The sequence below is a fragment of the Sus scrofa genome, chromosome 9, assembly GCF_054392235.1.
Source record: "Sus scrofa isolate SSC_HxYL_T2T_F1_AM1 chromosome 9, Sscrofa_HxYL_maternal_Yorkshire_Landrace_v2.0, whole genome shotgun sequence".
NCBI classification, from domain to species: domain Eukaryota; kingdom Metazoa; phylum Chordata; class Mammalia; order Artiodactyla; family Suidae; genus Sus; species Sus scrofa.
The window spans coordinates 51,142,988-51,170,656 of NC_139391.1; the positions used below are offsets into that span (position 1 = coordinate 51,142,988).

General features: G+C 37.9%; 3 protein-coding genes across 3 annotated transcripts in view; 2 read left to right on the plus strand and 1 right to left on the minus strand.

Moving 5' to 3' along the window:
* Positions 1-27,669, minus strand: part of LOC110262282 (olfactory receptor 10S1) — a 243,652-nt gene that overhangs the window by 19,370 nt on the left and 196,613 nt on the right. The window lies entirely within an intron of this gene.
* Positions 15,140-16,075, plus strand: LOC100518267 (olfactory receptor 10G9). Its single transcript, XM_003130005.6, has one exon. It carries the CDS (start codon positions 15,140-15,142, stop codon positions 16,073-16,075), a length of 936 nt encoding a protein of 311 aa, XP_003130053.4.
* On the plus strand, positions 24,894-26,012 carry LOC100518623 (olfactory receptor 10G9-like). The gene has a single exon (XM_003130007.5). It carries the CDS (start codon positions 25,077-25,079, stop codon positions 26,010-26,012), a length of 936 nt encoding a protein of 311 aa, XP_003130055.2. The 5' UTR covers positions 24,894-25,076.

Sequence of the window (27,669 nt, forward strand, 5' to 3'; positions counted from 1 at the left end):
TTACTAAGTAAAAGCCTTCTCCCCTTTCCCCCAAATGGCCGCTCATTCTTTGTAGCCTCCACAGTACTTCATTCACAATTCTATGGTAGAATTACTAAGCATGTTGCAATTCACCCCTTTGTGTGCCTGATTTCCCCACTGGACTGTGAATTCCTACAAGGACTTTATCTCATTTTAATTTTCATCCCAAGGTTACAGCATACCTTGCACAAGAAAATTTTTATTTCTGGAGTTCCCGTCGTGGCGCGGTGGTTAACGAATCTGACTAGGAACCACGAGGTTGCGGGTTCGGTCCCTGCCCTTGCTCAGTGGGTTAAGGATCCGGCGTTGCCGTGAGCTGTGGTGTAGGTTGCAGACGCGGCTCAGATCCTGCGTTGCTGTGGCTCTGGCGGAGGCCAGTGGCTACAGCTCCGATTCGACCCCTAGCCTGGGAACCTCCATATGCCGCGGGAGCAGCCCAAAGAAATAGCAAAAAGACCAAAAAAAAAAAACAAACAAACAAACAAACAAACAAATAAGAAGATTTTTATTTCTTTTTTTTTTTTTTTTTTTGTCTTTTGTCTTTTTGTCTTTTGTTGTTGTTGTTGTTGTTGCTATTTCTTGGGCCGCTCCCGCGGCATATGGAGGTTCCCAGGCTAGGGGTTGAATCGGAGATCGGAGCTGTAGCCACCGGCCTACGCCAGAGCCACAGCAACGCGGGATCCGAGCCGCGTCTGCGACCTACACCACAGCTCACGGCAACGCCGGATCGTTAACCCACTGAGCAAGGGCAGGGACCGAACCCGCCACCTCATGGTTCCTAGTCGGATTCGTTAACCACTGCGCCACGACGGGAACTCCAAGATTTTTATTTCTTATTGAATAAATGTATTATTCTCTGTCTTGTCAGGATGTCCTTATTATCTAGACACAATCTAGGATAATAATCAGTTAGGTTTTATAATCTTAATCTAGGATAATAATCGGTTAGTTTTTATAATCTTAGGACCTGAAATCGTTAAGAATTCCAGTACTGAGACTGTCACTACTTACTAGCCATATTATTTTGAACAGATTTCTTAATATGCCTAGTCTTGGTTTCTCACTTGTAAAAGAGAGACAGAGATGGAGACAGAGCAAGGAGGAATTGGGGCAGATTTTCATCTAAAAAAAAATAGCAATCTCTTCTGCATCAGTAAAAATTCACACTTTAAATTTTGTTTGATGGAGGATAATGTGAGAAAAAGAAAAAAATGTTTATATATATATATCTGGGTCACTTGGATGTACAGCAGAAATTGACAGAACATTGTAAATCAAGTATAATAAAAAAATTTTAAAAACTTCTAAAAAATAATAAATTTTGTTCTTACATACAGAAAATCAATTTTTCCCCTAGCCGCAACTCTCTCCTGTAGTATAAAAATTTCTCATCTTCCTGTTGCCTTGACATCTCAGTCATCATTCATTTTTTATAATGTCTTGTTCTCTCTGCACAGAAATAATCATTTTTCCCCCGGGAAGACATAAGAATACCCCTGGTTTACACATTAACAACTAAAACCGCTCCAGTTATGTGGTGTATACAATTTAGTCAGTACTACATTGTATTTTCATTATGTGATATACTCATCTGTCTAATGGGAAGAGAAGCAGTTTCCACAAGCAGTCGTGGGGAAAAGAATATGAGTACCATATACTAGCTTTATCTGGCCATTTAAACCCTGTCTGTACTAAACTTGGTCTTAAATGGACCCTGAAACTCAGCTGGGTCAGAAAACTGAGTGGTAAATTGGCCTTTTATGAGCAGAGTGTAAAGGTCCTCCTCTCCCGGCACACTTACTTGTAAAGCATTAACGCTAGGGGGAAATCCTGGCTGTCTTCCCTGTTCCCAATGTTTTTAACTTTAATAAAGTTTCATCACCACACCTCTATCTCCCTCCCGGAGTATTCTCTGCTGACAGCCACTACCTGGATGTGAATCCGCCGTGAGGTGCGTTGCCTGCCTTGGCTGCTCCTTATTCTTTGCTGTTTCTTGTGGAGGCTCCTTTTTGAGCTCAGCAGGTTTCCAGGTCTCCTCTTCTGACATGCCCCTCCTTGGTGGTGTCACTGCACTCTTTCAGTACAGTTTTCTGAGCTCGCCCCTTCTCTCTTCAGCCTTTTTGAAAGCACTAGCAGCGATATCCCTAGGCTTTGACCTCTGGAGTCTTGCTTTCTGGCAAGTAAGCTCTTCCTTCCTACAGTCCCATGGGGAGGGGGGAGGGGGCTGACATCTCTTCTACTTCACCCTCCAGGGACAATTGTGTGGAAGTAAGTTTCAGTGGGCTTTGTTAACAGCCAAATGTGAACTACAGCCATTCAGGAAATTTATGTAGTCACATGTAATGTCCCTATTGCATAGAATCCTGCTTTCTCTGGGTTTTAGTTTGCTCATCTATAAATTGAAGATAATGTTGTTATGTCTACTTATTCCATAAACACATGGAATTTGAATGAACTTCAATGACAAAGATGAGACATGGATGCCATAAGTTAATTATTGTAAAAGGGAATTTAACTCAGATTGAAAGAGTGAATTATTAGGACATTGCACTAGGGTAGACAACTTTATTTCAGGCATCACTGTCTAGATTGTTCTATATGCAAATAGGAGACTAAGCTAGATGGAGTATGGCAGTCCCTTAAACATCAAAAACGTATGGCCCTTTAGAGAAATGATCTAGAGCACACCCCAATTTTACACTTGGAAAAACTGAGTTCTATGGAGAACATGGATGCTTCCAAAGGTGGGAAGGTCATATTGCTTTGTTAGTGGATAAAATCTCTCACATGGCTATGCAGATATATTATATGGAATCAACTATAACTTGTAGTTCTGAAATAGTGCTGGGCAAACTATAGACTGATAAATAGTAGTTAAAATACATTTGTCTTTTCACATGCTTTAATTACTTAAGTCGTTAGTATGCATTTTTAAATTAAAAATCATTTGATTACTCTTCTTTCCTTCCAGTTTTATTGAAGTATAACTAACACACAACACTGTGTAAGTTTAAGGCATAATTATTTGACTGACATTTGTCATGAAATGATTACCACAATAAGTTTAGTGAACATTCATCATCTGACGTACATACAAAATTACAAAAATAGAAGGAAAACATTTTTTGACTTGTGATGAGAACTCAGGATTTACTTAAGAACTCTCGTCGTTTGTCACATAGAGAGAGCAGTGTTAATTCTATTTATCATGTTGTGCATGTCATCCGTAGTGCTTGTTTATCTAGAAAGTGGAAGATTCTACTTTTTGATTACCTTCATTTGATTACCCCCTACCCTACCATCTGCCTCTGAAAATCACAGATCTAATCTCATTTTCTATGATTTTGTTTGTTTTTGAAGTATATTTGACCTACAACACTGGGTTAGTTCCTGGTGCACATCACATTGCTTGGATATGTCTACACATTTCAAAACAATCACTGTATCGCTTTCTCATTATCATCTGACACCAGACAAATATATTACATAATTATTGACTATATTCTCCACACTGCACATTTCATAGTCATGGCACATTTAATCCTTTTTTTTTTTTTTTTTTTTTGGTCTTTTTAAGGCTGCCCACAGCATATGGAGTTTCCCAGGTTAGATTCCCATGCTAGGGGTCAAATCAGAGCTGTAGCCACTGGCCTACACCACAGCCACAGCAACACAGGATCTGAGCTGCATCTACAACTTAACACCACAGCTCACGGCAATGCCAGATCCTTAACCCACTGAGCAAGGCCAGGGATTGAACATGCGTCCTCATGGATATTAGTCAGATTCGTTTCCTCTGAGTCAGGATGGGAACTCCACATTTATCTTGTTATTGGAAGTTTTTAACCTCCTAATCTCCCGTTACCTATATCTTTCTTTTCCCCACCAACTTCCTCCCCTCTGGCTATTACCATTTTGTCCTCTGTATCTATGACACTTTTTCTGTTGTATATTTATTCATTTGTATTGCTTTTTAGGTACCACATACAAGTGAAGTCACACAGTAATTAATAGATTAATTTCCCATAGAAGTGTGGATTCATTTCTGGGATCTCTAATCTGTTTCATTTATCTCTGTGTCTGCTTTTGTGCTAGTCCCATTCTATTTTCATAACTGTAGTATTATAGTATGGTTTGAAATGAAGAAGAATAATGTCTCCAGCTTTGTCCTTGTTTCTCAGAATTGTGTTGTCTATTTGGGATCTTAGGTATTTCCATACATGTTTTAGAATTATTCTAATTTTTGAAAAAAATTCTGTTGACATTTTGATAGGATTGCATTGAATCTGTAGATTGCCTTGGAGAATACGGTCATTTTAACAATATTAACACTGCCAATATATGAGTACCATATATCGATCCATTTGTTTGTATCGTCTTCAATGGATTTTATTAGTGCCTTATAGTTTTCCAAGTACAGGTCTTTGACCTCTTAATTTAAATTTATTCTAAATATTTTATTTTTTGATGTAATTTTAAATGGAATTATTTTCTTCATTTCTCTTTCTGATAGCTCATTGTTAGTATTATAGAATAGCAAGACTTTTTCTTTCTTTCTTTCTTTTTCGCTTTTTAGGGATGCACCTGCGGCATATGGAGGTTTCTAGGCTAGGGGTCTAGTTGGAGCTACAGCTGCCAGCCACAGCCACAGCCATAGCAACATCAGATCCGAGCCACATCTGCAAACTACACCACAGCTCATGGCAACGCCAGATCCTTAACCTACCGAGTGAGGCCAGGGATGGAACCCACAACCTCATGGTTCTTATTTGAATTCGTTTCTACTGCACCACAACAGGAACTCCGCACCATTTCTATATATTAATTTTGTATCCTGCAACTTTACTGAATTGATGAGTTCTAGAAGGTTTTTTTTTTTTTTGACAGCATCTTCAGTATTTTCTATGTATAGTATCATGTCATCTGCAAACAGTGACAGTTTTACTTCTTTCTAACTTGGATGCCTCTTTTTTCTTTTTCTTGTCTGATTTCTGTGGCTAGAATTTCTAATACTATGTTGAATAAAAGTGAGAGAGTGGACCTAATTGTCTTGTTCCTGATCCTAGAGGAAATGCTTTTATCTTTTATTAAGTATGATATTAACATGGGCTTATATATGACCTCTGTTATGTTGAGGTATATCTCCTCTATACCCATTTTGTTGAGAGTTTTTTTTTTTTTTATCATAAATGGTTGTTGAATTTTGTCAAAAGGTTTTTCTTCATCTGTTGAGATAATAATGAATTTTATTCTTCAACTTGTTAATGTGAGGTATCACACTTACTATGGATATTGAAACATACTTGCATCCCTGGGATAAACCCCACATGATAAAGGTGTATAATTCTTTTAATGTATTATTGAATTCTATTTACTAATATTTTGTTGAAGATTTTTGCATCTATGTTCATTAGTGATAATTGGTCTGTAATTTTCTTTTTTGTGTGATGTCCTTGTTTTTTGTAGCAGGGTAACGCTGGCTTTGTAGAATGAGTTTGGAAGCATTACTTCCTTGGCAATTTTTTTGGAATAGTTTGAGAAAGACAGGTGTTAACTCTTCTCTAAATGTCTGGTAGAATTCATTTGTGAAGCCAACTGTTCCTGAACTTTTGTTTGTTGGGAGTTTTTTAAAATTACTGAATCAATTTTATTACTGGCTATTGATCTGTTCATATTTTCTATTTCTTCCTGGTTCAGTCTTGGAAATCATAGATTTCTAGGAATTTATCCATTTCCTCTAGGTTGTCCATTTTTTTAAATAGATTTGTTTACAGTAATTTCTTATAAATTCCTTGTATTTCATGTTGGTTAGTGTTGGTTATAACATTTCCTTTTTCATTTCTGATTTTATTATTTTATTTGTCTTTTTTTTTTCATGAGACTATCTAGACATTTATCAGCTTTGAACCAGGTCTTAGTTTCATTGATATTTTCTGTTGTTTTTCTCAGTCCCTATTTAACTTATTTTTGCTCTGATCTTTCTTTCCTTCTACTACTTTGGGGTTTTATTTGTTCTCTTTTCTTTTTCTTTTTCTTTTTTTGTCTTTTCTTTCTTTTTTTTTTTTTTTTTTTTTGTCTTTTTGCCTTTTCTAGGGCCACTCCTGCAGCATATGGAGGTTCCCAGGCTAGGAGTCTAATAGGAGCTGTAGCCACTGTCCTATGCCAGAGCCACAGCAATGCAGGATCCAAGCCACTTCTGTGACCTACACCACAGCTCATGGCTACGCTGGATCCTTAACCCACTGAGCAAGGCCAGGGATCAAACCCGCAACCTCATGGTTCCTGGTCAGATTTGTTAACCACTGAGCCACGACGGGAACTCCTGTTCTTCTTTTTTCTAGTTCCTTTAGATATAAGGTTAGGATGTTTATCTGAGATTTTTTTGTCTCCTAAAGTAGGCTTGTATTGCTGATAACTTCCCTCTTAGAATGGCTTTTGCTACATCCCATAGATTTTGGGTAGTTGTGTTTTTGTTTTGTCTTTCAGAAGTTTTTTGTTCAGCTTCACTGATTTGCACTATTCTGTCTTCCAGCTCACTGGCCCTTTCCTCTGTATCACTTAACCTACTGTTGATTCCTTCTTGTGTAATTTTCATTTCAGTTACTGTATTATTCATCCCTGTTTGGTTTTTCTTTTTATTTTCTAACTTTTTTTTTAACTGCTAACTTATCACTCTGTTCATTTAATCTTCTCCCATGTTATTTTAATATCTTTAATAATTACCTTTAGCTATCAGGTAGCTCCAATTCATGTAGTCCTTCTTCCAGGTTTTTATCTTGTTCCTTCATTTGGAACATACTTCTCTGTTGCCTCATCTTGCCTTGTTTCTATTTCTATGTGTTTGGTAAATTGGTTTCTTGACCTTGGAGAAGTGGCCTTTTCTAGGAGATGTCCTGTGTGTCCCAGCAGCACACTTACTTCTCACCACCAGATATATATGCTCTGTGGTGTTCCCTAGGTTGGATGCTTGGATTTTTCTTTTTTTTTTTTATAATTTTTTTATTTTCCCACTGTACAGCAAGGGGGTCAGGTTATCCTTACATGTATACATTACAATTACATTTTCCCCCCACCCTTTCTTCTGTTGCAACATGAGTATCTAGACAAAGTTCTCAATGCTATTCAGCAGGATCTCCTTGTAAATCTATTCTAAGTTGTGTCTGATAAGCCCAAGCTCCCGATCCCTCCCACTCCCTCCCCCTCCCATCAGGCAGCCACAAGTCTCTTCTCCAAGTCCATGATTTTCTTTTCTGAGGAGATGTTCATTTGTGCTGGATATTACATTCCAGTTACAAGTGATATCATATGGTATTTGATGGTAAAAAAATGGACAACCTAGAGGAAATGGATAAATTCCTAGAAATCTATGATTTCCAAGACTGAACCAGGAAGAAATAGAAAATATGAACAGATCAATAGCCAGTAATAAAATTGATTCAGTAATTTTGTCTTTCTGGCTCATTTCACTCAGGATGAGAGTCTCTAGTTCCATCCATGTTGCTGCAAATGGCATTATTTCATTCTTTTTTATGGCTGAGTAGTATTCCATTGTGTATATATACCACTTCTTCCCAATCCAATCATCTGTCGATGGACATTTGGGTTGTTTCCATGTCCTGGCTATTGTGAATAAGGCTGCAATGAACATGTGGGTGCACGTGTCTCTTTTAAGTAGAGTTTTGTCCGGATAGATGCCCAAGAGTGGGATGCGGCACATATGGAAGTTCTATGTATAGATTTCTAAGGTATCTCCAAACTGTTCTCCATAGTGGCTGAACCAGTTTACATTCCCATCAACAGTGCAGGAGGGTTCCCTTTTCTCCACAGCCCCTCCAGCACTTGTTATTTGTGGATTTATTAATGATGGCCATTCTGACTGGTGTGAGGTGGTATCTCATGGTAGTTTTGATTTGCATTTCTCTTATAATCAGCGATGTTGAGCATTTTTTCATGTGTTTGCTGGCCATGTGTGTATCTTCTTTGGAGAAATGTCTATTCAGGTCTTTTGCCCATTTTTCCATTGATTGATTGGCTTTTTTGCTGTTGGGTTGTATAAGTTGTTTATATATTCTAGAGATTAAGCCCTTGTCCGTTGCATCATTTGAAACTGTTTTCTCCCATTCTGAAAGTTGTCTTTTTGTTTTCTTTTGGGTTTCCTTTGCTGTGCAAAAGCTTTTCAGTTTGATGAGGTCCCATGGGTTTATTTTTGCTCTAATCTCTATTGCTTCAGGAGACTGACCTGAGAAAATATTCATGATGTTGATGTCAGAGAGTGTTTTGCCTATGTTTTCTTCTAGGAGTTTGATGGTGTCCTGTCGTATATTTAAGTCTTTCAGCCATTTTGCGTTTATTTTTGTGCATGGTGTGAGGGTGTGTTCTAGTTTCATTGCTTTGCATACAGCTGTCCAGGTTTCCCAGCAATGCTTGCTGAATAGACTTTCTTTTTCCCATTTTATGTTCTTGCCTCCCTTGTCAAAGATTAATTGACCATAGGTGCCAGGGTTTATTTCCGGGTTCTCTATCCTGTTCCATTGGTCTGTCTGTCTGTTCTGATACCAGTACCACACTGTTTTAATGACTGTGGCTTTGTAGTATTTCTTGAAGTCTGGGAGAGTTATGCCTCCTGCTTGGTTTTTGTTTCTCAGGATTGCTTTGGCGATTTGGGTCTTTTGTTGTTCCGGATTTTTCTATTATGACAAGCTTACTACTATGGGTGGTCTGGTAGACATCGCTGACCTCTGGCCCAGCTGGTTGCCAGACCCTACCTTGTAAAAGGCTGCTGGCTGCTGGCAGGTAGGCTAGTTCATGAGGTGGCTGGTTCTGGTGCCTGGGTGGTCCTGGAGCTTGTGTTGCATACTTAGTGGTAGGTGAATCCAGGTGCCAGGGAAGCTGGCTTTGGGTCTTGTGGTGATACCTGGAACTGGTATCAGTTGCACTCCAAAATCAGCAAGTGGGTCCTCAGGTTCCTTTCAAGTTACTCCTCTGCCTTGGGTCACAGGGCATGTGAGATTTAGCATGTGCCCTTTAAGAGTGGAATCTCTATTTCCTATAGCTCTCTAGTTCTCCAGAAAGCAAGTCCCACTGATCTTCAAAGCCAGAATTTCTGAGTACTCATCGTCCTAGTGCAAGACCCCTGGACTATGGAACCTGATGTAGGACTGGAACCTGTTGCTCCGTGGGGAGAATCTCTGCAATTATGATTATACATACATCTGTGGGTTTCCTGTCCAGGTGTATGGGTCTGTGCCCCTCCTAAACATCTTGTTGTGGTTCCTTCTTTATATCTTTAGTTGTGGAAAATCTTTTCTGCTAGTCTTTGGGTTATTCTAATCAATAGTAGCTCTGTATATAGTTGTAATTTTGGTGTGCCCATGAGAGAAGGTGATGGAGTAGGGTGTTCCTACTCCATCATCTTGGAATCTCCCCTCTCTTTATACTTTTTGTGCCTTTTAAAGAAAAACTCTTCAATACAGCTTCCATTTGTGTTTTCAAAACTAAGTTTTTATCACCTCTGTGACAGGTCCTCTTTTGAATTATGGTTTTTGTGTAACAGTTACATCTGGAGTGATTTGTCCACTTAGAAACTCACAGGATAGTATGTTGGTTGACTATATTAGTAACATTATGCTGACAGGATTTGGTGAGTGGGAAATAGAAGATAGCCCAGATGCCTTGCAAATTTATATATGTACCATATTGTAGGAGTAACAAATGTCACCTCAGTGACATTTCTAGTTATCTGATTGCCTTGGAGTGAGTTCAGCTAGTCCACAAAATCTGGTTCCATTTGGATAATGTTTAAGAATGTCCATTTGTACTGTGTTGAAGGTTCTTTTATTTCATTTTACTCGTGAAGCACCAAATAAATAATTCAAGGACTTATAGGAGACACGGGTATAGAAGGAAGGCCATGATTTCCCATGACATTCCTACTTTCACATAGAGGGGCTCTCCAATATGTCATTGTCTTGGCACATTGCATAATGAGAAATATCTGGCCTGTCATTTAAACACAAAATTGTAGAATTACTGAACAATACTTGTGCTCCCTACTGAAAAATACTTATATTAAATATAAGGCAATGGTTTTCTACTTTGTCCTCTTCCTTTCCCAGTGAATCTAGATAATTCCATGGAATGCCTCTATGTATAACTATATCTAGAAGTAAAAATAGTGAATGACTGAGACCTAATTTGGCAAGATCAAAACACGTTTGTGTTTTGCAGAAGTAATGGCTTCATTCACCCTACTTGGCAACACTGACATGCTGAGTTTCCTGATGAGAAAAAGTGTTGAAGATGACAGAGTCATTAACATTAACTGTTACCTCCTAACTATTTGCAGAATTAGTATTGTACACCTTATGCGTATTTTCTGTATTGCTTCAGTGTATATATTTACATGTTATGATTTCCTCACCTCTGTTCACTCCATTCTTAAGTATAAGATGGATTTATGATAACTTTATGACTGTGTCCATATCCATCACACAATGTAGAGTTAGATTACCTCAAAACCAGAGATGGAATTGATATCACTTAGAGATTCCAGATTTGGATCTGGATGAAATATATGGTGATATCTTAGAATGACGCCTTTTCTGAAAAGATTGGCATGAGGAAAAAAACTTGCATTGAATTAGGTGCTGATGTTGCACGTGTGTAAACATGAGGGTAAGGATATCTACAACTGGTATGTGGTCAGTGTGATGGACTGTCATGGGTGTTTACTGGTGTACTTATTTGTTCATATAGTTTGCCTGTATAATGACTTTCCCTGGAAGTCAAACTGCCTTCTGATATGGAAATCAAAATGCCAGATGCCTTCCCATTTATTACAGAAAATATGGAACATGGATTTGGGAATCTAGGCTTCACCAATAAGGTATATGGACCTAGACTTTGGATTGGAAGCAAGCAGCAATAACAAGCACATACAGGGGAGAATAAATGAATTCAGATGATGACAGTGACAGCACTGGCAACACAGCATTTTGAAAGACAAGGCTGATAACCCACCACCTGTGCTCTTGGGGGTTTATTTTTGTGTTGAAGGTGGACCCTTTGTGGAGCTGAGAGTGCATGGAGACAGCTGTGGATCCTCATGTGATATTTACTAGGCATGATTTTGCAGTAATTTCTACCTGGTTCTCTTGTTTCCTGTGCTTTTTACAAATCTAGTTCTTTGGCTTTTTTGAGTTTCTTTTTATGTGGATGTGTGCATGTAGGGGTTATGTTTTAACTGAAATATACCATTTTTTAGCCTGCTTTTTTTTTTCACTTAAATATATGTCATGGGCATCCCTATAGATCAGTAGGTCAATCAATATTCAGTTCTTTTATTTTCTGGTTTCTTTATACATACATATGCCTATAGTTATAAAGTAATTAGATTATATCATACATGCCATATTATTATTTTCATCTTTAAAAAAATTGGCCTATTTTTTATCACCACCACTCCTCAACCTATGATTAATAATGTGATTTTCCCTCCTTTCATTCCTTACTCTATGCCCCTATAATGTATACATTGTTACTGTTTGCTTTACAAAATGGCACAATAATAGCCATACTTCTTTGCATCACAGTTCTGGATCCTCCCATTCAAAGTCTCATGAACCACCCCACCAAGGTTAACTGGTGTGGTTACAATTCAGTTATTTAATAGCTGCTGAATATTTCATGATATAACAGTGACATGATTTATTCAACTATTCCTCTTTAGGAATTTCTTTTTCAGTTGTTTTACAACTCCAGACTATGTATTAAGACATATTTGAATAAATACTCAGTACTGGCACTTTTATTTTTATGAGATAGATTCCTGGAGTGGGATTAATCGATTTAAGAACATATATGTATATATATTTTCAGAGTTCCCGTCGTGTCCCAGTGGTTAACGAATCTGACTAGGAACCATGAGGTTGCGGGGTCGATCCCTGGCCTTGCTCAGTGGGTTAAGGATCCAGCATAGACATGAGCTGTGGTGTCGGTTGCAGACACGGCTCAGATTCCACTGTGGCTCTGCCATAGGCCGGCATCTACAGCTCCGATTAGACCCCAGCCTGGGAACCTCCATAAACCTCAGGAAGTGGCCCTAGAAAAGGCAAAAAGACAAAATATATATATATATTTTTTTTCTATAACTGTTGCCAAATTGTTTTCCCAAAGAAAGTGCTGTAACTACTCATATTTATACCAAAAATACATGAGATAAAGCCTTTTCCTTCATGCAAGCCATCAATAGATGTTTTCACTATTTGAGAACCTGCATGAGTTTGAGAAAAGCATGAGTTTAAGCAACTTTTTCAGGGCTATTTTAATTTACTGTGAATTGCTGGTCCATATTCTTTGCCGAATTTTCCAATTTGAGAGGGTCTATCTATTTTTTTTTTATTGACTTGCAGTCATAATTTATTGCAAATATCTCCCACTCTGCAGCTTGCCTTTCACTCTCTTAATTTAGTTTATAATAACAGAAATGATAAATTTAAGAATGAAAAATAGTATTGAAATTTCAAAAGGATAACATTGACGTAGCATCCAATGAATCAAATAATTAAAAGATGTTCAGGAGTTCCCGTTGTGGCGCAGTGGTTAACGAATCTGACTAGGAACCATGAGGTCGTGGGTTTGGTCCCTGGCCTTGCTCAGTGGGTTAACGATCCGGCGTTGCCGTGAGGTGTGGTGTAAGTTGCAGACGCGGCTTGGATCCCATGTTGCTATGGCTCTGGCGTAGGCCGGGGGCTGCAGCTCCGATTCGACCCCTAGCCTGGGAACCTCCATATGCCGCAGGAGCGGCCCAAAGAAATAGCAAAAAAGACAAAAAAAAAAAAAAAAAAAAGATGTTCAGCTTCATTTTTCATCAGGAAGATACAAATTATACCACAATAAGATATTACTTCACACCCATTAAAAGGGCCAAAGTGAAAAAGGCAGATGATGCCAAATGATGGTCATATGTGAAACAAGAGGAAATTTCAGGCACTGCTACTGGGAGAATAAACTGGTACTGGTAAAACTGTGCAGCAGAATTTAGTAAAACTGATCATAAAAATTCCCTGTGACTCAGCAATTCCAGTCCTAGCTATATATCTAATAGAAATGTACCTGAGTGTAAACAAGCGCAAATGTGTATCCAGAATGAAGACATATAATATATTATAATAGAGATTTGCCAAAGAAAATTTTGTGTACAAACACACAATATATATAGTCTATTTTTTTTTGCAGCACTATTTTTAACAGGCAAAAAGTGCAAACCATTCAAATGCCAATTAACAGATGAATGAAAAATAAATTGTGGTGTATATAGCAATGAGAATATTTGCTCTACAAACATGTACAAATGGCTTATGCACTTAAAATTTGTGCCCATTTGTTTATGAATGTTTAGTTTCAAAATATAAAATAAATTTGTATTAAATATCTAGATCTGTGGCTCTTAACTGTCATTTGAAAATGTCTGTAGAAATTGTTAATTGTCTTAGGAACTGTCATTTAGTGGCTGGAAGTTATGGATGCTGCCAAAAATCTCTTAAGGCCCAGGACAGTTCCCCACAAGATTTATCTTTCCTCAAATGTCAGTAGTGCTGAGGTTGAGAAACCTTGATCTGGATATGAATGTAAATAAAAATATGTAAATCACAACAATAGATATTACAAATCATTTCTGAGAGATACATAAAACTTGTTGAAGAAATGGAGGATTTTGTTATTCATTGGCTTGGAAGACAGTACTTCAAAGATGGCAGTTCTCTTCAAAGTGCTTATAGACTCAATGCAATTCTAAGTCTAATCTCAGCATTTTATTCTGTAGACATGTGGACCCTGTGATGTATGTTTAAATGGAGTAGATCCCCAAAATGGCCAAAATAATCTAGAGAAGTAAAGACTACATGATTTGCAGTACCAGATATCAAAAGTCATTATGGAGGTTTTCCGTAGAATCTCAGGTTTTATTTATACATTATATTCCTGTTTTGAGTTTTTCCCTCTTTCGTTAAATCTTTGCTTCATTCAGAATTTATTTTTCATATTTTTTATTAAAGTATAGTTGATTTACAATGTTGTGTCAATTTATGCTGTGTATTTTTATTTTAGATATGACATAGGGATGTTATTGGTTTCCACATAATTAGGGATTATGGTTGTCATTATCTCATGAACTGAAGCAATATTTAGGGAATTGGTTCAAGTTCCTAACTGTTTGGTTTTATCTTCTTATAGTTTGGTTATTAAGATTTAGCTTTATTCCATATGATCAAATAAAATTAGCTGCAAAATTTGTACCTTAAAATGCATGAATTTAGTTCAATGTATCATTTTTTATGATTACTTTCTTTTGTTTATTTTTTTAAAATATTGTTACCTAAACAAGTATAATAAAGACTACCGCAGTTAAATCTAAATTCAGCTGTAACAAAACATTAGAAATTTACTAAGTCACCTTAAAACATGATGGAAGAGAGAATGAGATCTGAGATGGATAGTACAAATATGATGACCATTTATGGGTTCTGGGCAATTTTAAGTTGAGAATAAACAGTTATATGAATTCATTTATATCACTGATGAGGGAGTAGGGTAACTGAGTCCTTCTTTCCTCTTAGATATAACTACTAGCTCCAGAAAGACATGAATTTTTCTCAGGAGGTTCAAATAACAAACACATAGGGGAATATATGCGTGCTTATTAAAAATTTTTCATTAGTCCATTTCTGTTGTTTTTCTGTTCATTCAGAGGAACCTGGAGACCCAAGGGTAATCCTATTCCCCAAGAAACTAAATCAAGTTAAGCTCCCACCATTCTAGCTGTGTTAGTTTCATTCTCTATCCGTTGACTGGTTGGGTCCTAGAACAGAGATGAAGCACTCTTTCATTTTTGCTGTACCTCTTTTGTGTGCCTCTGTGTGGTGAGAGAGAGAAGAGAAAAAGATGAGATATTCTATCACCTTTTTCGGAGAAGTTTTGCAATAAGCAAAGTTGGGTGTCACTCTAGAATTACGTACCATGTATGATGCAGTTTCTATACGGTGAACGGGTTCTTAGTTCTCAATTCAATGCTGGGTGCTGTTGATATTCTCATAGGGAAAGGGACCAAAAGCATGGAGAAATGACAAACAAGAGCCTAGTGACAACGTTTATCCTAGCTGGCCTTCCCCACCCACCACAGCTGGACACACTCCTCTTTGCAACCTTCCTGCTGATTTACGTCCTCTCTGTGCTGGGGAACCTCCTCATCCTGCTGGTGATCACGGTGGACCCCCACCTCCACACCCCCATGTACTTCTTCCTGACCAACCTGTCCTTCATCGACATGTGGTTCTCCACGGTCACTGTGCCCAAAGTGCTGATGAGCCTGGTGTCCCCCGCAGGCGGGGCTCTCTCCTTTCACAGCTGCGTGGCCCAGCTCTACTCCTTCCACTTCCTGGGCAGCACCGAGTGTTTCCTCTACACGGTCATGTCCTATGACCGCTACCTGGCCATCAGCCACCCGCTCAGGTACTCTGGCCTGATGAGGGGGAGAACCTGTGCCCTCTTGGCCACAACCACGTGGCTCAGTGGCGCTCTGCACTCTGCTGTCCAGACCACACTGACCTTCCGTCTGCCCTACTGTGGACCCAGCCGGATCCAGCACTACTTCTGTGACGCACCCCCCATCCTCAAACTGGCCTGTGCGGACACCTCCACCAACGAGATGGTGATCTTTGTCAACATCGGGGTGGTGGCCTTGGGCTGCCTTCTCCTGATCGTGCTGTCCTATGTGTCCATCGTCTGTTCCATCCTGAAGATCCGCACCTCAGAGGGCAGACATAGAGCCTTTCAGACCTGTGCCTCCCACTGCATTGTGGTCCTTTGCTTCTTTGTTCCCTGTGTTTTCATTTACCTGAGGCCAGGCTCCAAGGCTGCTGTGGACGGGGTTGTGGCCGTGTTCTACACTGTGCTGACACCCCTTCTGAACCCCGTGGTGTACACCCTGAGGAACAAGGAAGTGAAGAAAGCTCTGCACAAGCTTAAAGACAAAGTAGCATATTCTCAGGATAAATAAATGCTGTGATGTAGATATTCCCATTTAAAAAATTAGTAATATAATTTAATCTATCAACAAGAATTGTATTACGTTTATAGTCATCAGTGTTAAATGTTATCCAAACCACTTGGGAATATTTCTTTAGTTTTTCTGAGAATTTAAAAAATTATATTAGATATTTTAAACATGGGATGCTAGCTGATTAATTTAGTAAAACCAAAGGTTATAGATCCTATTTTCTTGTATTGGCATAGTTCCTTGCACTAAATTTGGTTTGATTTTTTTTTTATTTTGAAGTATTATTGGCATATAACATTACATGAGTCTTAGCTGTACCAAATAGTAGTTCAGTCTTTGCATATATTGAAAAATGATCACCACAGTAAGTCGTTAAATCTGTCACAATACATAGTAATGAAAAGTTTTTTATTTTGTGAGAACTTTTAAGATCTATTCTTTAGCAACTTTCAGATGGTCACAATGTTGTATGTGGCATCCTCATGACTTTTTTATTTAATAACTGGAATTTATTCCCTTTCACTCATTTTACTCACCCTCCACCCCTGGCTCTTAGCATACTAGCTATTACTATTCTGTTTTCTCTGTCTCTGTGCTTGGTTTTCACTGTTTAGATTCCATGTATATACGTGATTTCATAAGGTGTTTGTCTCTCTGACTGACCTATCTCAGCATATTGACCTCAAGATGTAACCATGTTGTCACAAATGGCATTTTCCTTTTTCTTGTGGCTGAATAATTCTCCATTATTACGTATGTCTATATACATATCACATTTTCTTTATCTATGTGTCTATCAATGAACACTTACGTTGTTTCCATATTTTGGCTATTATAAACAATATTGCAATGAACATGCAGTTGTCCTTTCATGTTTCAGTTGTTTTTTTTTTCAGCTAAATATCCAGAAATGAAATTGCTGGATCACATGGTAGTTCTATTTTAAATATTTTGAGGAACCTCTGTAATGTTTTCTATAGTGGCTGCACCAGTTTACACTCCCACCAATGGTGCACATGTTCCCTTTCCTCCATATTCTTCCCAACACTTGTTATTTGTTGTCTTTTTGATGAGAGCCATCCAGCAGATGTGAGAGGATACCTCTTCATTTTGGTTTGCATTTCCCTAATGATTAATAATGTTGAGTACCTTTTCATGTACCTATTGGCCATAGGTATGTCTTTGGAAAAATGTCTATTCATATCTCTGCACATTTTTAGTTGGAGTTTTGTGGGGTTTTGCTATTGAGTTGTATGAATCTTTCTAATAACTCTGCTTGGAGTGCATTCAGCTAGTCCACAAAATCTAATCCAGTTTTTATAATGTTCAAGAATTCAACTTATACTGTGTTGAAGTTTCTCTCATTTCATTTACTCCTAAAGCACTAAATAACTAGTTCAAAGAATCTCAACGAGGTCCTGTTACAGAAGAAAAATCCTAAATTTGTATATTCCCATGGAGGGACTTTCTTGGCACAATGCAGGATGAGAAATAGCTGTCCTGTCATATAAACACAAAATTGTAGAATGACTGGCTTTATCTCCCTATTGGACAAAATACTTATACTAACAGATAAGGCAATAGTCTTCTACTTTGTCCTCTTCCTTACCTAGTGAGTCTTGGTAATTCCATGGAATACCTTTGCGTATAGTTACATCCAGAAGTAAAAATTACTAGTAAATGACTGCAACCTAATTTGGCCAGGTCAAAACATGTTTGTGTTTTGGAGAAATAATGGCTTGACTTACCCTGTTTAGCAACACTGACATGCTGAGTTTCCTGGTAAGAAAAACTTTTGAAGATGGCAGAGTCATTAATATTAGCTGTTACCTTCTAACCATTTGAAAATACTATTGTACCTCCTACATGTATTTTCTGCATTGCTTCGGCATATATTTACATGTTTTGATTTCTTCACCTCTGTTCACTCCATTCTTAAATATAAGGTAGATTTATGATAGCTTTATGACTGTGTCCATACATCACACAATGTTGAGTTAGATTATCTCAAAACCAGAGATGGAATTGACATCACTTAGAGACTCCAGATTTGGATCTGGATGAAGTATATAATGATATCTTAGAATGACTCCTTTTCTGAAAGGAATGGCATGAGGAAAAAACTTGCATTGAATTAGGTGCTGATGTTGCATGTGTGTAAACATGAGGGGAAGGATGTCTTCAACTAGTGTGTGGAAATGTCATGAATATTTATTGTTATACTTGTTTATTCATATACTTTGGCTGTATATCTTTTAAACTCTCTTCCTGTAAGTGGGACTGCCTTTTACTTTAGAAACCAAATTGTTAGATGTTTTTCCATTTACTCTAGCAAATACAGAATAGGGGTAAGGGATCTAGGCTTGACCAGAAAGGTATATCAACCTAGACTTTAAGTCAGAAGCAAGCAGAAATGACAAGCATGTACAAGGGATGAAGAATTCAGATGATGATGGTGACAGCACTGGCAACACTGTGTTTTGAAAGGCAGGGCTACAGCACGCCAGCCGTGCTTTGGGGGTTTATGTTTGTGTTGAAGGTGGACGCTCTGTGCAGCTGAGAGTGCGTGGAGACAGCAGTGGACCCTCAGTAGATATTTACAAGACATAATTTTGCAGTAATTCTGGCTGGTCTTTATCCTCCCTGTTCCTTTTACGAGTTTGAGTTTTTGGCTTTGTGGATTGTTTGTTACATGAGTGTGTGTGTGGAGGGGTATGTTTTAACTGAAATATAAAACTTTGCTCAGCTTGCTTTTTCCCCTTAAAATATATATTATAGATCTCTATGCAAGCCAGTAGATCAATATCTAATTCTTGTATTTTATGATTTCTTTGTGCATATAAGAAAGCACAAAATTTTAAAAGAATTAGATTATATCATGTATGCTATATTTTTATTTTTGTATTTTTAATTTTTTGTCCATTTTTCACCACCTCACCCTCAACTCCAGACTAGTTTAATAACCTCACTATATTCATCTGCTGCTTTCTCTATGTTCCTGTAATATACAAATTGTCATTGTTTGAGTTACAAAAATGCCATAATGCTAACTACTGTGCATCACATCCCCACCCCACACTGAAAATGTCAATGAAAATCCCTCAAAGTTAACTGGCATGGTAATAATTAAATCCCTTTAATAGCTGCTAGATATTTCATGATGTAGCAGTACCATGATTTATTCAACCTTCCTCTTTAGGTATATTCACTTGGTTTTAAATTGTTTTGCCACCATAAACTGTGTCAGCACACATGTTTGAATAAATATATTTATGTCCTAGTGCTTTTATTTTCATGACATATATCTCTGGTGTATAATTATTGTATTTCATATACATATATATTATTCATCATATATAGAGGTTGGGGGAGGGATGGATTCAGAACTCAGGGTTGACAGATGCAAACTATTATTGGATAAACAACAAGGTCGTACTCTATAGCACAGGGAGCTATATTCAATATCCTATGATAAAACTATAATAGAAAAATATGTAAAAGAATATGTATGTAAATATAACTGAGTCATAACTGAGTCACTTTGTCGTACAGCAGAAATTAACACAATAGTGTAAGTCAACTATACTTCAATAAAAGGAATATATACATATATATATATAAATTTGGTACTATTGTGATTCGTATTCCAAAGAATGTGCTGTAACTACACACATATATGCCAATTATATGTGAGATGAACTTTTTCCTTCATTTAAGTCAGCAATAGATGTTGCTATTTATAACTCGAATTATTATTCTTAATTTGTAAAAGTTCAGATGAATCAATAAAAAAGATTACTATAAAAAAACACAGTTCATGAAAACTAATTTACAAAATAAGATATACTTAAGGATTATTATGGGTTTACTCATGATTATAAAAGCAATGAAAGTTACAAAGGCAATAGAATCTAGTCACTCATTATAAACTTGGAAATGATTATGTATCTTTGGGTATTTCTTTAGAAAATGCCACGTTAAAACTCTAACAAAAAAAGGTTGGAAATGTAGATGGTTTAAACCACCTGAGGAAAATGGTGGAAAAGATAGTGATGTTGAGATGGAGGGTGCAAACAGGTGATGGTCATTATTCATCTGGATAATTTTAAGTTGACAGTAAGCAGGTAGGAGTCTACCTGCATTGCCTTTGAGGGAGCAACGTCATTAGATTCTCCTTCTTTCCTCTTAGGTATAAATATTTTTTTTTTTTTTGTCTTTTGTCTTTTTTGTTGTTGTTGTTGTTGTTGTTGTTATTGTTGCTATTTCTTGGGCCGCTCCCGCGGCATATGGAGGTTCCCAGGCTAGGGGTTGAATCGGAGCTGTAGCCACCAGCCTACGCCAGAGCCACAGCAACGCGGGATCCGAGCCGCGTCTGCAACCTACACCACAGCTCACGGCAACGCCGGATCGTTAACCCACTGAGCAAGGGCAGGGACCGAACCCGCAACCTCATGGTTCCTAGTCGGATTCGTTAACCACTGCGCCACGACGGGAACTCCCTCTTAGGTATAAATATTAATTCCAGAAAGACATGAACTCTTCTCAGGAGGGTTCAAATAATAAACACATGGGAAATATATGCATGATTATTAAAAACCTTTCATTAATCTCTTTCTGTTGTTTTTCTGCTCATCAAAGGAACCGGAAAATCCAAGAGTAATCCTATCCCCTGAGACTCTAAATCAAGTTAACCTCCTACCCATCCAGTCATATTAGCTTCCATTTTCTGCACTTAAACTAGTTGAGTCTTTGAAAAGAACTGAACCACTCTTTCTCCCCAAGCAATCACAAGAATATTCGTTCTTGTAGTGGTAACTTGCAAACAAATATCTTAACATAGCATGTAGAAAGCTTAACATTTTGATTAAAAAAAATGCAGATGAGTTTTATGCCAGAATGAATCCCATTCTGGAAGGTGAGTTCTTAGAAAGGTAGATTTCTCTTATTTACCCTTGTTTTCCTTCTTAAATTTCCATTCAGAGATAAGATACTTGGGGATTGTTGGACTTCTATCTAAAGGTGGTTATCAACGCTCTCAACTCTCTCATATATATATAATATGCACACACATACAAATATAAGTGTGCAGTTGACCCTTGAATAACATAGGTTTGAATTCTATGGTCTACTTATATCCATATATTTTTTTCAATAAATATTTTGGAAAATATTTTGAGATGTGTGACAGTTTGAAAAGAATTCATGAGTCACAAGCCTAGAAATAGCAAAAAAAAAAAAAAATTTAAGAAAAAAAGGTATATTATGAATGCAAAAAATATAAGCAGATACTAGCATATCTTTACATAGGCATAAGGTGAGTGATATTTAATATAAACTTGATATTGTGTTGGAGTTTTCTTACTGTTTATAACTTGGGTTTCAAAGAATTACATTACAGGACAGTATGCCTTTCTATTGTAATGGAGCAAATTGTACTAGTCCATCATCACAGGTAAGTGGTGTTTTACTTTAAAAAGTAACAATTTTTTAAAAAATTTTATTGGGGTATGATTGACTTACAATATTGTATAAACTTCAGGTTTACAACAAAGTGAATCAGTTATACATATGTATATGTCCATTCTTTTCCCATATAAGTTATCCCAGAACATTGAGTAGACCTCTCTGTGCTATACACTAGTAGGTTCTTGTTAATTATTTTATATATAGTTGTGCGTATGAGTAACAATGTTTTTAATACTGTATAATGAATATAACTGTAATACTGATGCCATAAAATTTTTCTAACAATTCATTGGTGTATGGGCTAAGCTCCTGAAGCAGCCGTATCAATCACACTAGGCTACTTCATTAAAGCAATCATACTGCTGCTGCTTCATTATTTTATATATATTTTTTGGTCCTTTTTGCCTTTTCTAGGGCCGCTCCCGTGGCATATGGAGATTCCCAGGCTAGGGGTCTAATCGGAGCTGTAGCCACCGGCCTACACCACCATAGCAACGCGAGATCTGAGCCACGTCTGCAACCGACACCACAGCTCACTGGCAACACCAGGTCCTTAACCCACTGAGAAAGGCCAGGGATCGAACCCACAACCTCGTGGTTCCTAGTCGGATTTATTAACCACTGAGCCACGACGGGAACTCCTGCTTCTTCATTATTAATGCATGAACTGTTATAGATGTAAATAAATATGAACTTTTCACTTTACCATTTCATTTCTGATGTCTAGTGTTAGTAATATAACATCTACAGTGTCTTCTGTCATATGGCATTATAGATGTAGGTGCTGACAGATGATTCATTTTGTAAACAGTTGGCATAAAATTATGGTATACATGAATATAGTATAGTACATGCATTTTCTCTTCCTCATGATTTTCTTTATAACATTTCTTTAGCTTACATCATTGTCAGAATACATTATATAATACATATAACATACAAAACATGTGTTAATCAACTTCTATATCATTAGTAAGGCTTCCAGTCAACAGTAGGCTATTAGTAGTTAAATTTCTGGGGAGTCAAAAGTGATATATAGATTTTAGAGTATGCAAGAGTTGGGGAAGAAGTTGGTGCTCCTAAACCCTGCACTGTTCAAAGTTTAGCTATATATACAATTAGTAAAAAGGACCTATGAATAGGTACTGAGTTGCTACAGTGTGGACAGACAAGTTAAGCATTGATACCTCTGATTGATACTCTTGTCTTAAGTCTCAGGCTACTTTGCAATTCAGCTGATGGAAAATTTCATATTTCATCTAATGTGGGCATGATTTAGCCCGGTGATAGATTCCCACTGATAGAGTAGGAATTTTTGAGATAGATTTTTTCCCTTTTTGGAGTTCTGATATCCATATAGGTGACTAGGGTAATTCTGACTTTGTTATTTACTCTTTCATTTGAAGAATAGAGCTTAATGTAGCTTAAGCCATATTGTCTGGAGATAAGATACATTTTGTATGGGCTTTGCCAAGAGCAGAAAACCTCATTTCTCTTATGTGGGTGTATCTTTCCTTGAAAAATAATTAATAACAATCTTAAACTGAACAATACTTTGGATTAAATTAAAAACACCATTTCTGCCTCACTTTCTATTGTACAAAATTTCAACTTTTCTTGACATTAAGATGACATGGACCTTTTTCTCTTATGTTGGTTCTGTTTTTCTGGTCACAGGTAGAAGGTTTCAAATAAGAATCATATACTTGATGGACTTGTATTCCCTTTTATGAGAGCATCGTCTGGATTTATGAGTATGAGGAGTGGAAGATGGGGGGAGAGGGATATCTCACAAAGTCTATATTAGAAAATACTTAGATGTTTAAGATAGAAATATGGATGTTGGAAACCAGCCCCTACCCAGTGAGTTTTAGGTGGCAGAACACACATGACATTTATGTTCTCAGAGTCTCACAAAGGATTGTTTAACATAAGACAAATATGAGGCCAGCGTATGAGGCTTGGTATTTTCTAGATCAAATGGAAGATTGTAGGCATTCTGTATGAAGTTTAGATTCTTAACCTGCCCGGAGAGTATTTCCTATACCAGCAGGTAGAGGTGTTGGTGAGACAGCACTACCAATATCAGTGATGAAACCTTCCTTAAAGTTGTAGCTTTGTAATCGAGAAGTCTCTATAACATGAAGAAAATTTATTCATGCTCTCTCTATGTATAAATTAAATATATTAAATTATGTAAATTTAATATATATTAAATTGCATATATACGGCAATTCTGTACTACATGGCACAGTGTTGTGTGGTTCACTATACTTTATTGAGCAGTTATTATATGCCAGGTACTGTACTAAATACTTACATGTAATATCCTGCCTAATACTTCTCAGTGAGGTAGATGATGTCATTACTACCAAGTTACATAAGAGGACATCAGAGAATGATTAAGGTATACTTTATTTTATTTATATTTTTAGGGCCAAACCCACAGCATATGGCAGTTCCCAGGCTAGGGGTCGAATTGGAGCTACAGCTGCTGGCCTATGCCACAGCCACAGCGATGTGGGATCCCAGCTGTGTCTGCAACCTACACCATAGCTTGTGGCAGCATTGGATCCTTTAACCCACTGAGGAAGGCCAGGGATCGAACCAGCATCCTCATGGATGCTAGTCAGATTCATTTCCACTGAGCCACGAGGGAACTCCAGGTATACTTTAGACTTTGAAATACTCATTGCTATCAACAAGGAAATTCTGTGTTCTTTAAGTTTCCCTTTAAGTTACTCCATGAATTCTGGGCAGAAAAAAATTCCAAACAGTCCTCAAGATCCCCACCCTCTGCTGCACATTCCATTAAACTGCCTCCCCTATGGACCTATGAATGTGATGGGATATCACTTTTGATTACTTTATGTTACCTTACATCTTGTCAGAGCAAGCCGGTTAGAGATTTTTGTGTTGTCTTTGAAGAAGTAAGCTGCCATGTAATTAGAGGGCCCGGTGTCTGGGACTTCACTGGGACCTGTGGAAGCTGAGAGCTCTGCTCCCTGCCCACAGCCAGAAGGAAAACAGGGATCTCAGTTGTAAAGTTTGCAAGGAACTGAACAACCTCCATGATCTTGGAAGAGGATCCTGAGCCTCACACAAGATAACAGACCTAAAGAAATGTGGTGAGAGTTTGAGCAGAAGTCTCATCTTCTGAATTGACTCAAAAACTGTTAAGACAGGAAATTTGAGTTATTTTTTTCCTACTAAATTTGTGGCAATTTATGATACACTAGTATGTGAATGCAATGGATTTCTCCTGCTTTCTTTTGCATATATATATATATATATGCGTGTGTGTGTGCCTCTATTTGTGTGTGCATGTGTGAGAGGGGCAGAGAGAGGGTGATGATGAAATCATTCCATTGCTTTTTTTTCAAAGAAGCTGTGTAATAAGCAAAATTGGGTAAAACTCTAGAATTATTTACCGTGTACGATGCAGTTTCTATGCAATGAATTGGTGCTTAGTTCTCAATTCAATGCTGGGTGCTGTTGATATTCTCATAGGGAAAGGGACCAAAAGCATGGAGAAATGACAAACAAGAGCCTAGTGACAACGTTTATCCTAGCCGGCCTTCCCCACCCACCACAGCTGGACACACTCCTCTTTGCAACCTTCCTGCTGATTTACGTCCTCTCTGTGCTGGGGAACCTCCTCATCCTGCTGGTGATCACGGTGGACCCCCACCTCCACACCCCCATGTACTTCTTCCTGACCAACCTGTCCTTCATCGACATGTGGTTCTCCACGGTCACTGTGCCCAAAGTGCTGATGAGCCTGGTGTCCCCCGCAGGCGGGGCTCTCTCCTTTCACAGCTGCGTGGCCCAGCTCTACTCCTTCCACTTCCTGGGCAGCACCGAGTGTTTCCTCTACACGGTCATGTCCTATGACCGCTACCTGGCCATCAGCCACCCGCTCAGGTACTCTGGCCTGATGAGGGGGAGAACCTGTGCCCTCTTGGCCACAACCACGTGGCTCAGTGGCGCTCTGCACTCTGCTGTCCAGACCACACTGACCTTCCGTCTGCCCTACTGTGGACCCAGCCGGATCCAGCACTACTTCTGTGATGCACCCCCCATCCTCAAACTGGCCTGTGCGGACACCTCCACCAACGAGATGGTGATCTTTGTCAACATCGGGGTGGTGGCCTTGGGCTGCCTTCTCCTGATCGTGCTGTCCTATGTGTCCATCGTCTGTTCCATCCTGAAGATCCGCACCTCAGAGGGCAGAGGTAGAGCCTTTCAGACCTGTGCCTCCCACTGCATTGTGGTCCTTTGCTTCTTTGGCCCTGGTGTTTTCATTTACCTGAGGCCGGGCTCCAAGGCTGCTGTGGATGGGGTTGTGGCCGTGTTCTACACTGTGCTGACACCCCTTCTGAACCCCGTGGTGTACACCCTGAGGAACAAGGAAGTGAAGAAAGCTCTGCTCAAGCTTAAAGACAAAGTAGCATATTCTCGGGACAAATAAATGCTATGATGTAGATATGCTTATTTTAAAAATGTAGTAGTAAAATAGTACAGTATAGCATAGAAATATAGTATAGTAAAATATATAATTTCAACATGAAATGTATTATATATATATAGTTCTCATTGTTAAACTTTATACAAACTTTTTTAGGAATATTTGTTTCACAGAGCTTTTTTTAGGATTTAAAAAAATCACACATTTTAAAATTTATGATGAACATGCTTATATTTTGATCTATCAATTCATATGTCTGTAACATGTCTTTCACCTTTTTTTTAAATTGAGACATAATTGACATATACCACCATTTTACCTTCTTAAAAAGAAATATTCTGCCTGTAACTAGGATGCTGAAGAGTGAGTTTTTAAGTAACTCAGTAAGTTATTAATAATATGCTCTTTTCTGATTTATGTCTTATGCACACAAACTTGGGAATTTACAATCTTGGAAATAGTATTCAAGGATAGCAAAAGTCACTTCCTCATGAAAGCTTCTGTACACCTGCTCCTCAATTCTTTTTGTGCCTGTGTGTGTGTGTTTGTGTGTGTGTATGGGAAAGTCCCACAGTAAAGATCCCTCTTCTCTAGCACATCTTGACCCTATTAATTGAAAGAGTTCCAAACTTCTGAGCAGCTTGTTACTCGCTGGGTATTCTTGCCAGGATAAGCTATTGCACTGACATGGTCCTTTCAGTGATTGGGAACAGTTGCCACCTCCAGAGAGCCCTGCAGTTTCTCAGGTTTGGTCAGTGTGATCAGGAAGAAGTTATCATCAGGTGCTTCTAGTCTCCATCACATATTCTGACCTTGAATTTCTGTGCTACTCGCCCAGATGGCCATGTTTAGCACAACCATTCTAAGCTGGATTGGCTGGTCATGTTACCCAGATAACTCTCTCACCATTTTAGTTTTGGAAATTCAGATTCAACAAACTACAACCTTCTCTGGGACAGGGACATCCTACATTGTGGGCTGGGGCCAACAGTGTTTTCTATTTAGAAAGTAAAAAATTAAAGGATAATCATTTCCCTGTTATCATGGGATTTCAATATGATTCTTTTACAAATTAAAAAGTAAAGCTTGGTAAAGACAAAGTACCCTAAAAAAAAACCCTAATGCATAGCCACATAGCTCACAATAGTGGACATCCACATATGATGGATTAAAGGCTGTAACTGCAAACAAACAAAAGCACACATTGGCTCAGATAAGTTTAGGAGTAATTTTATGCTCTGTATCTCAATTTCTCATCTGTAAATGACCTTTTCTCACATACTGTTAGAAGGGTTAAATGACTTAACAGAGGTAACACTGCTTTGAGTTATACTGAGTCACAGTAAATTCTTGGTTGAAGTTTTAAAATTCAAACTTGGGACCACCAGCAAGAAAACCTGGTTAATAGAATCATGGTTTTTTTTTTTTTTCTTTTTTTTTCCAAATCATTTCAGTGAGTCCCTATGCCTGAACATAGTATTTTTGAATATGTTATGCACATAGTTTTAAGTTACTGATAATAAATTACTCTCATGGTTAACTCCATTCTTGACAATGTAATTATTCTGATTAACTATTTCGATAAATTTGATATTCCCATATTTACTAGTTATCAAGGAGTTTGACTATAATAAAATCCATGAAACATTAAAATTATACC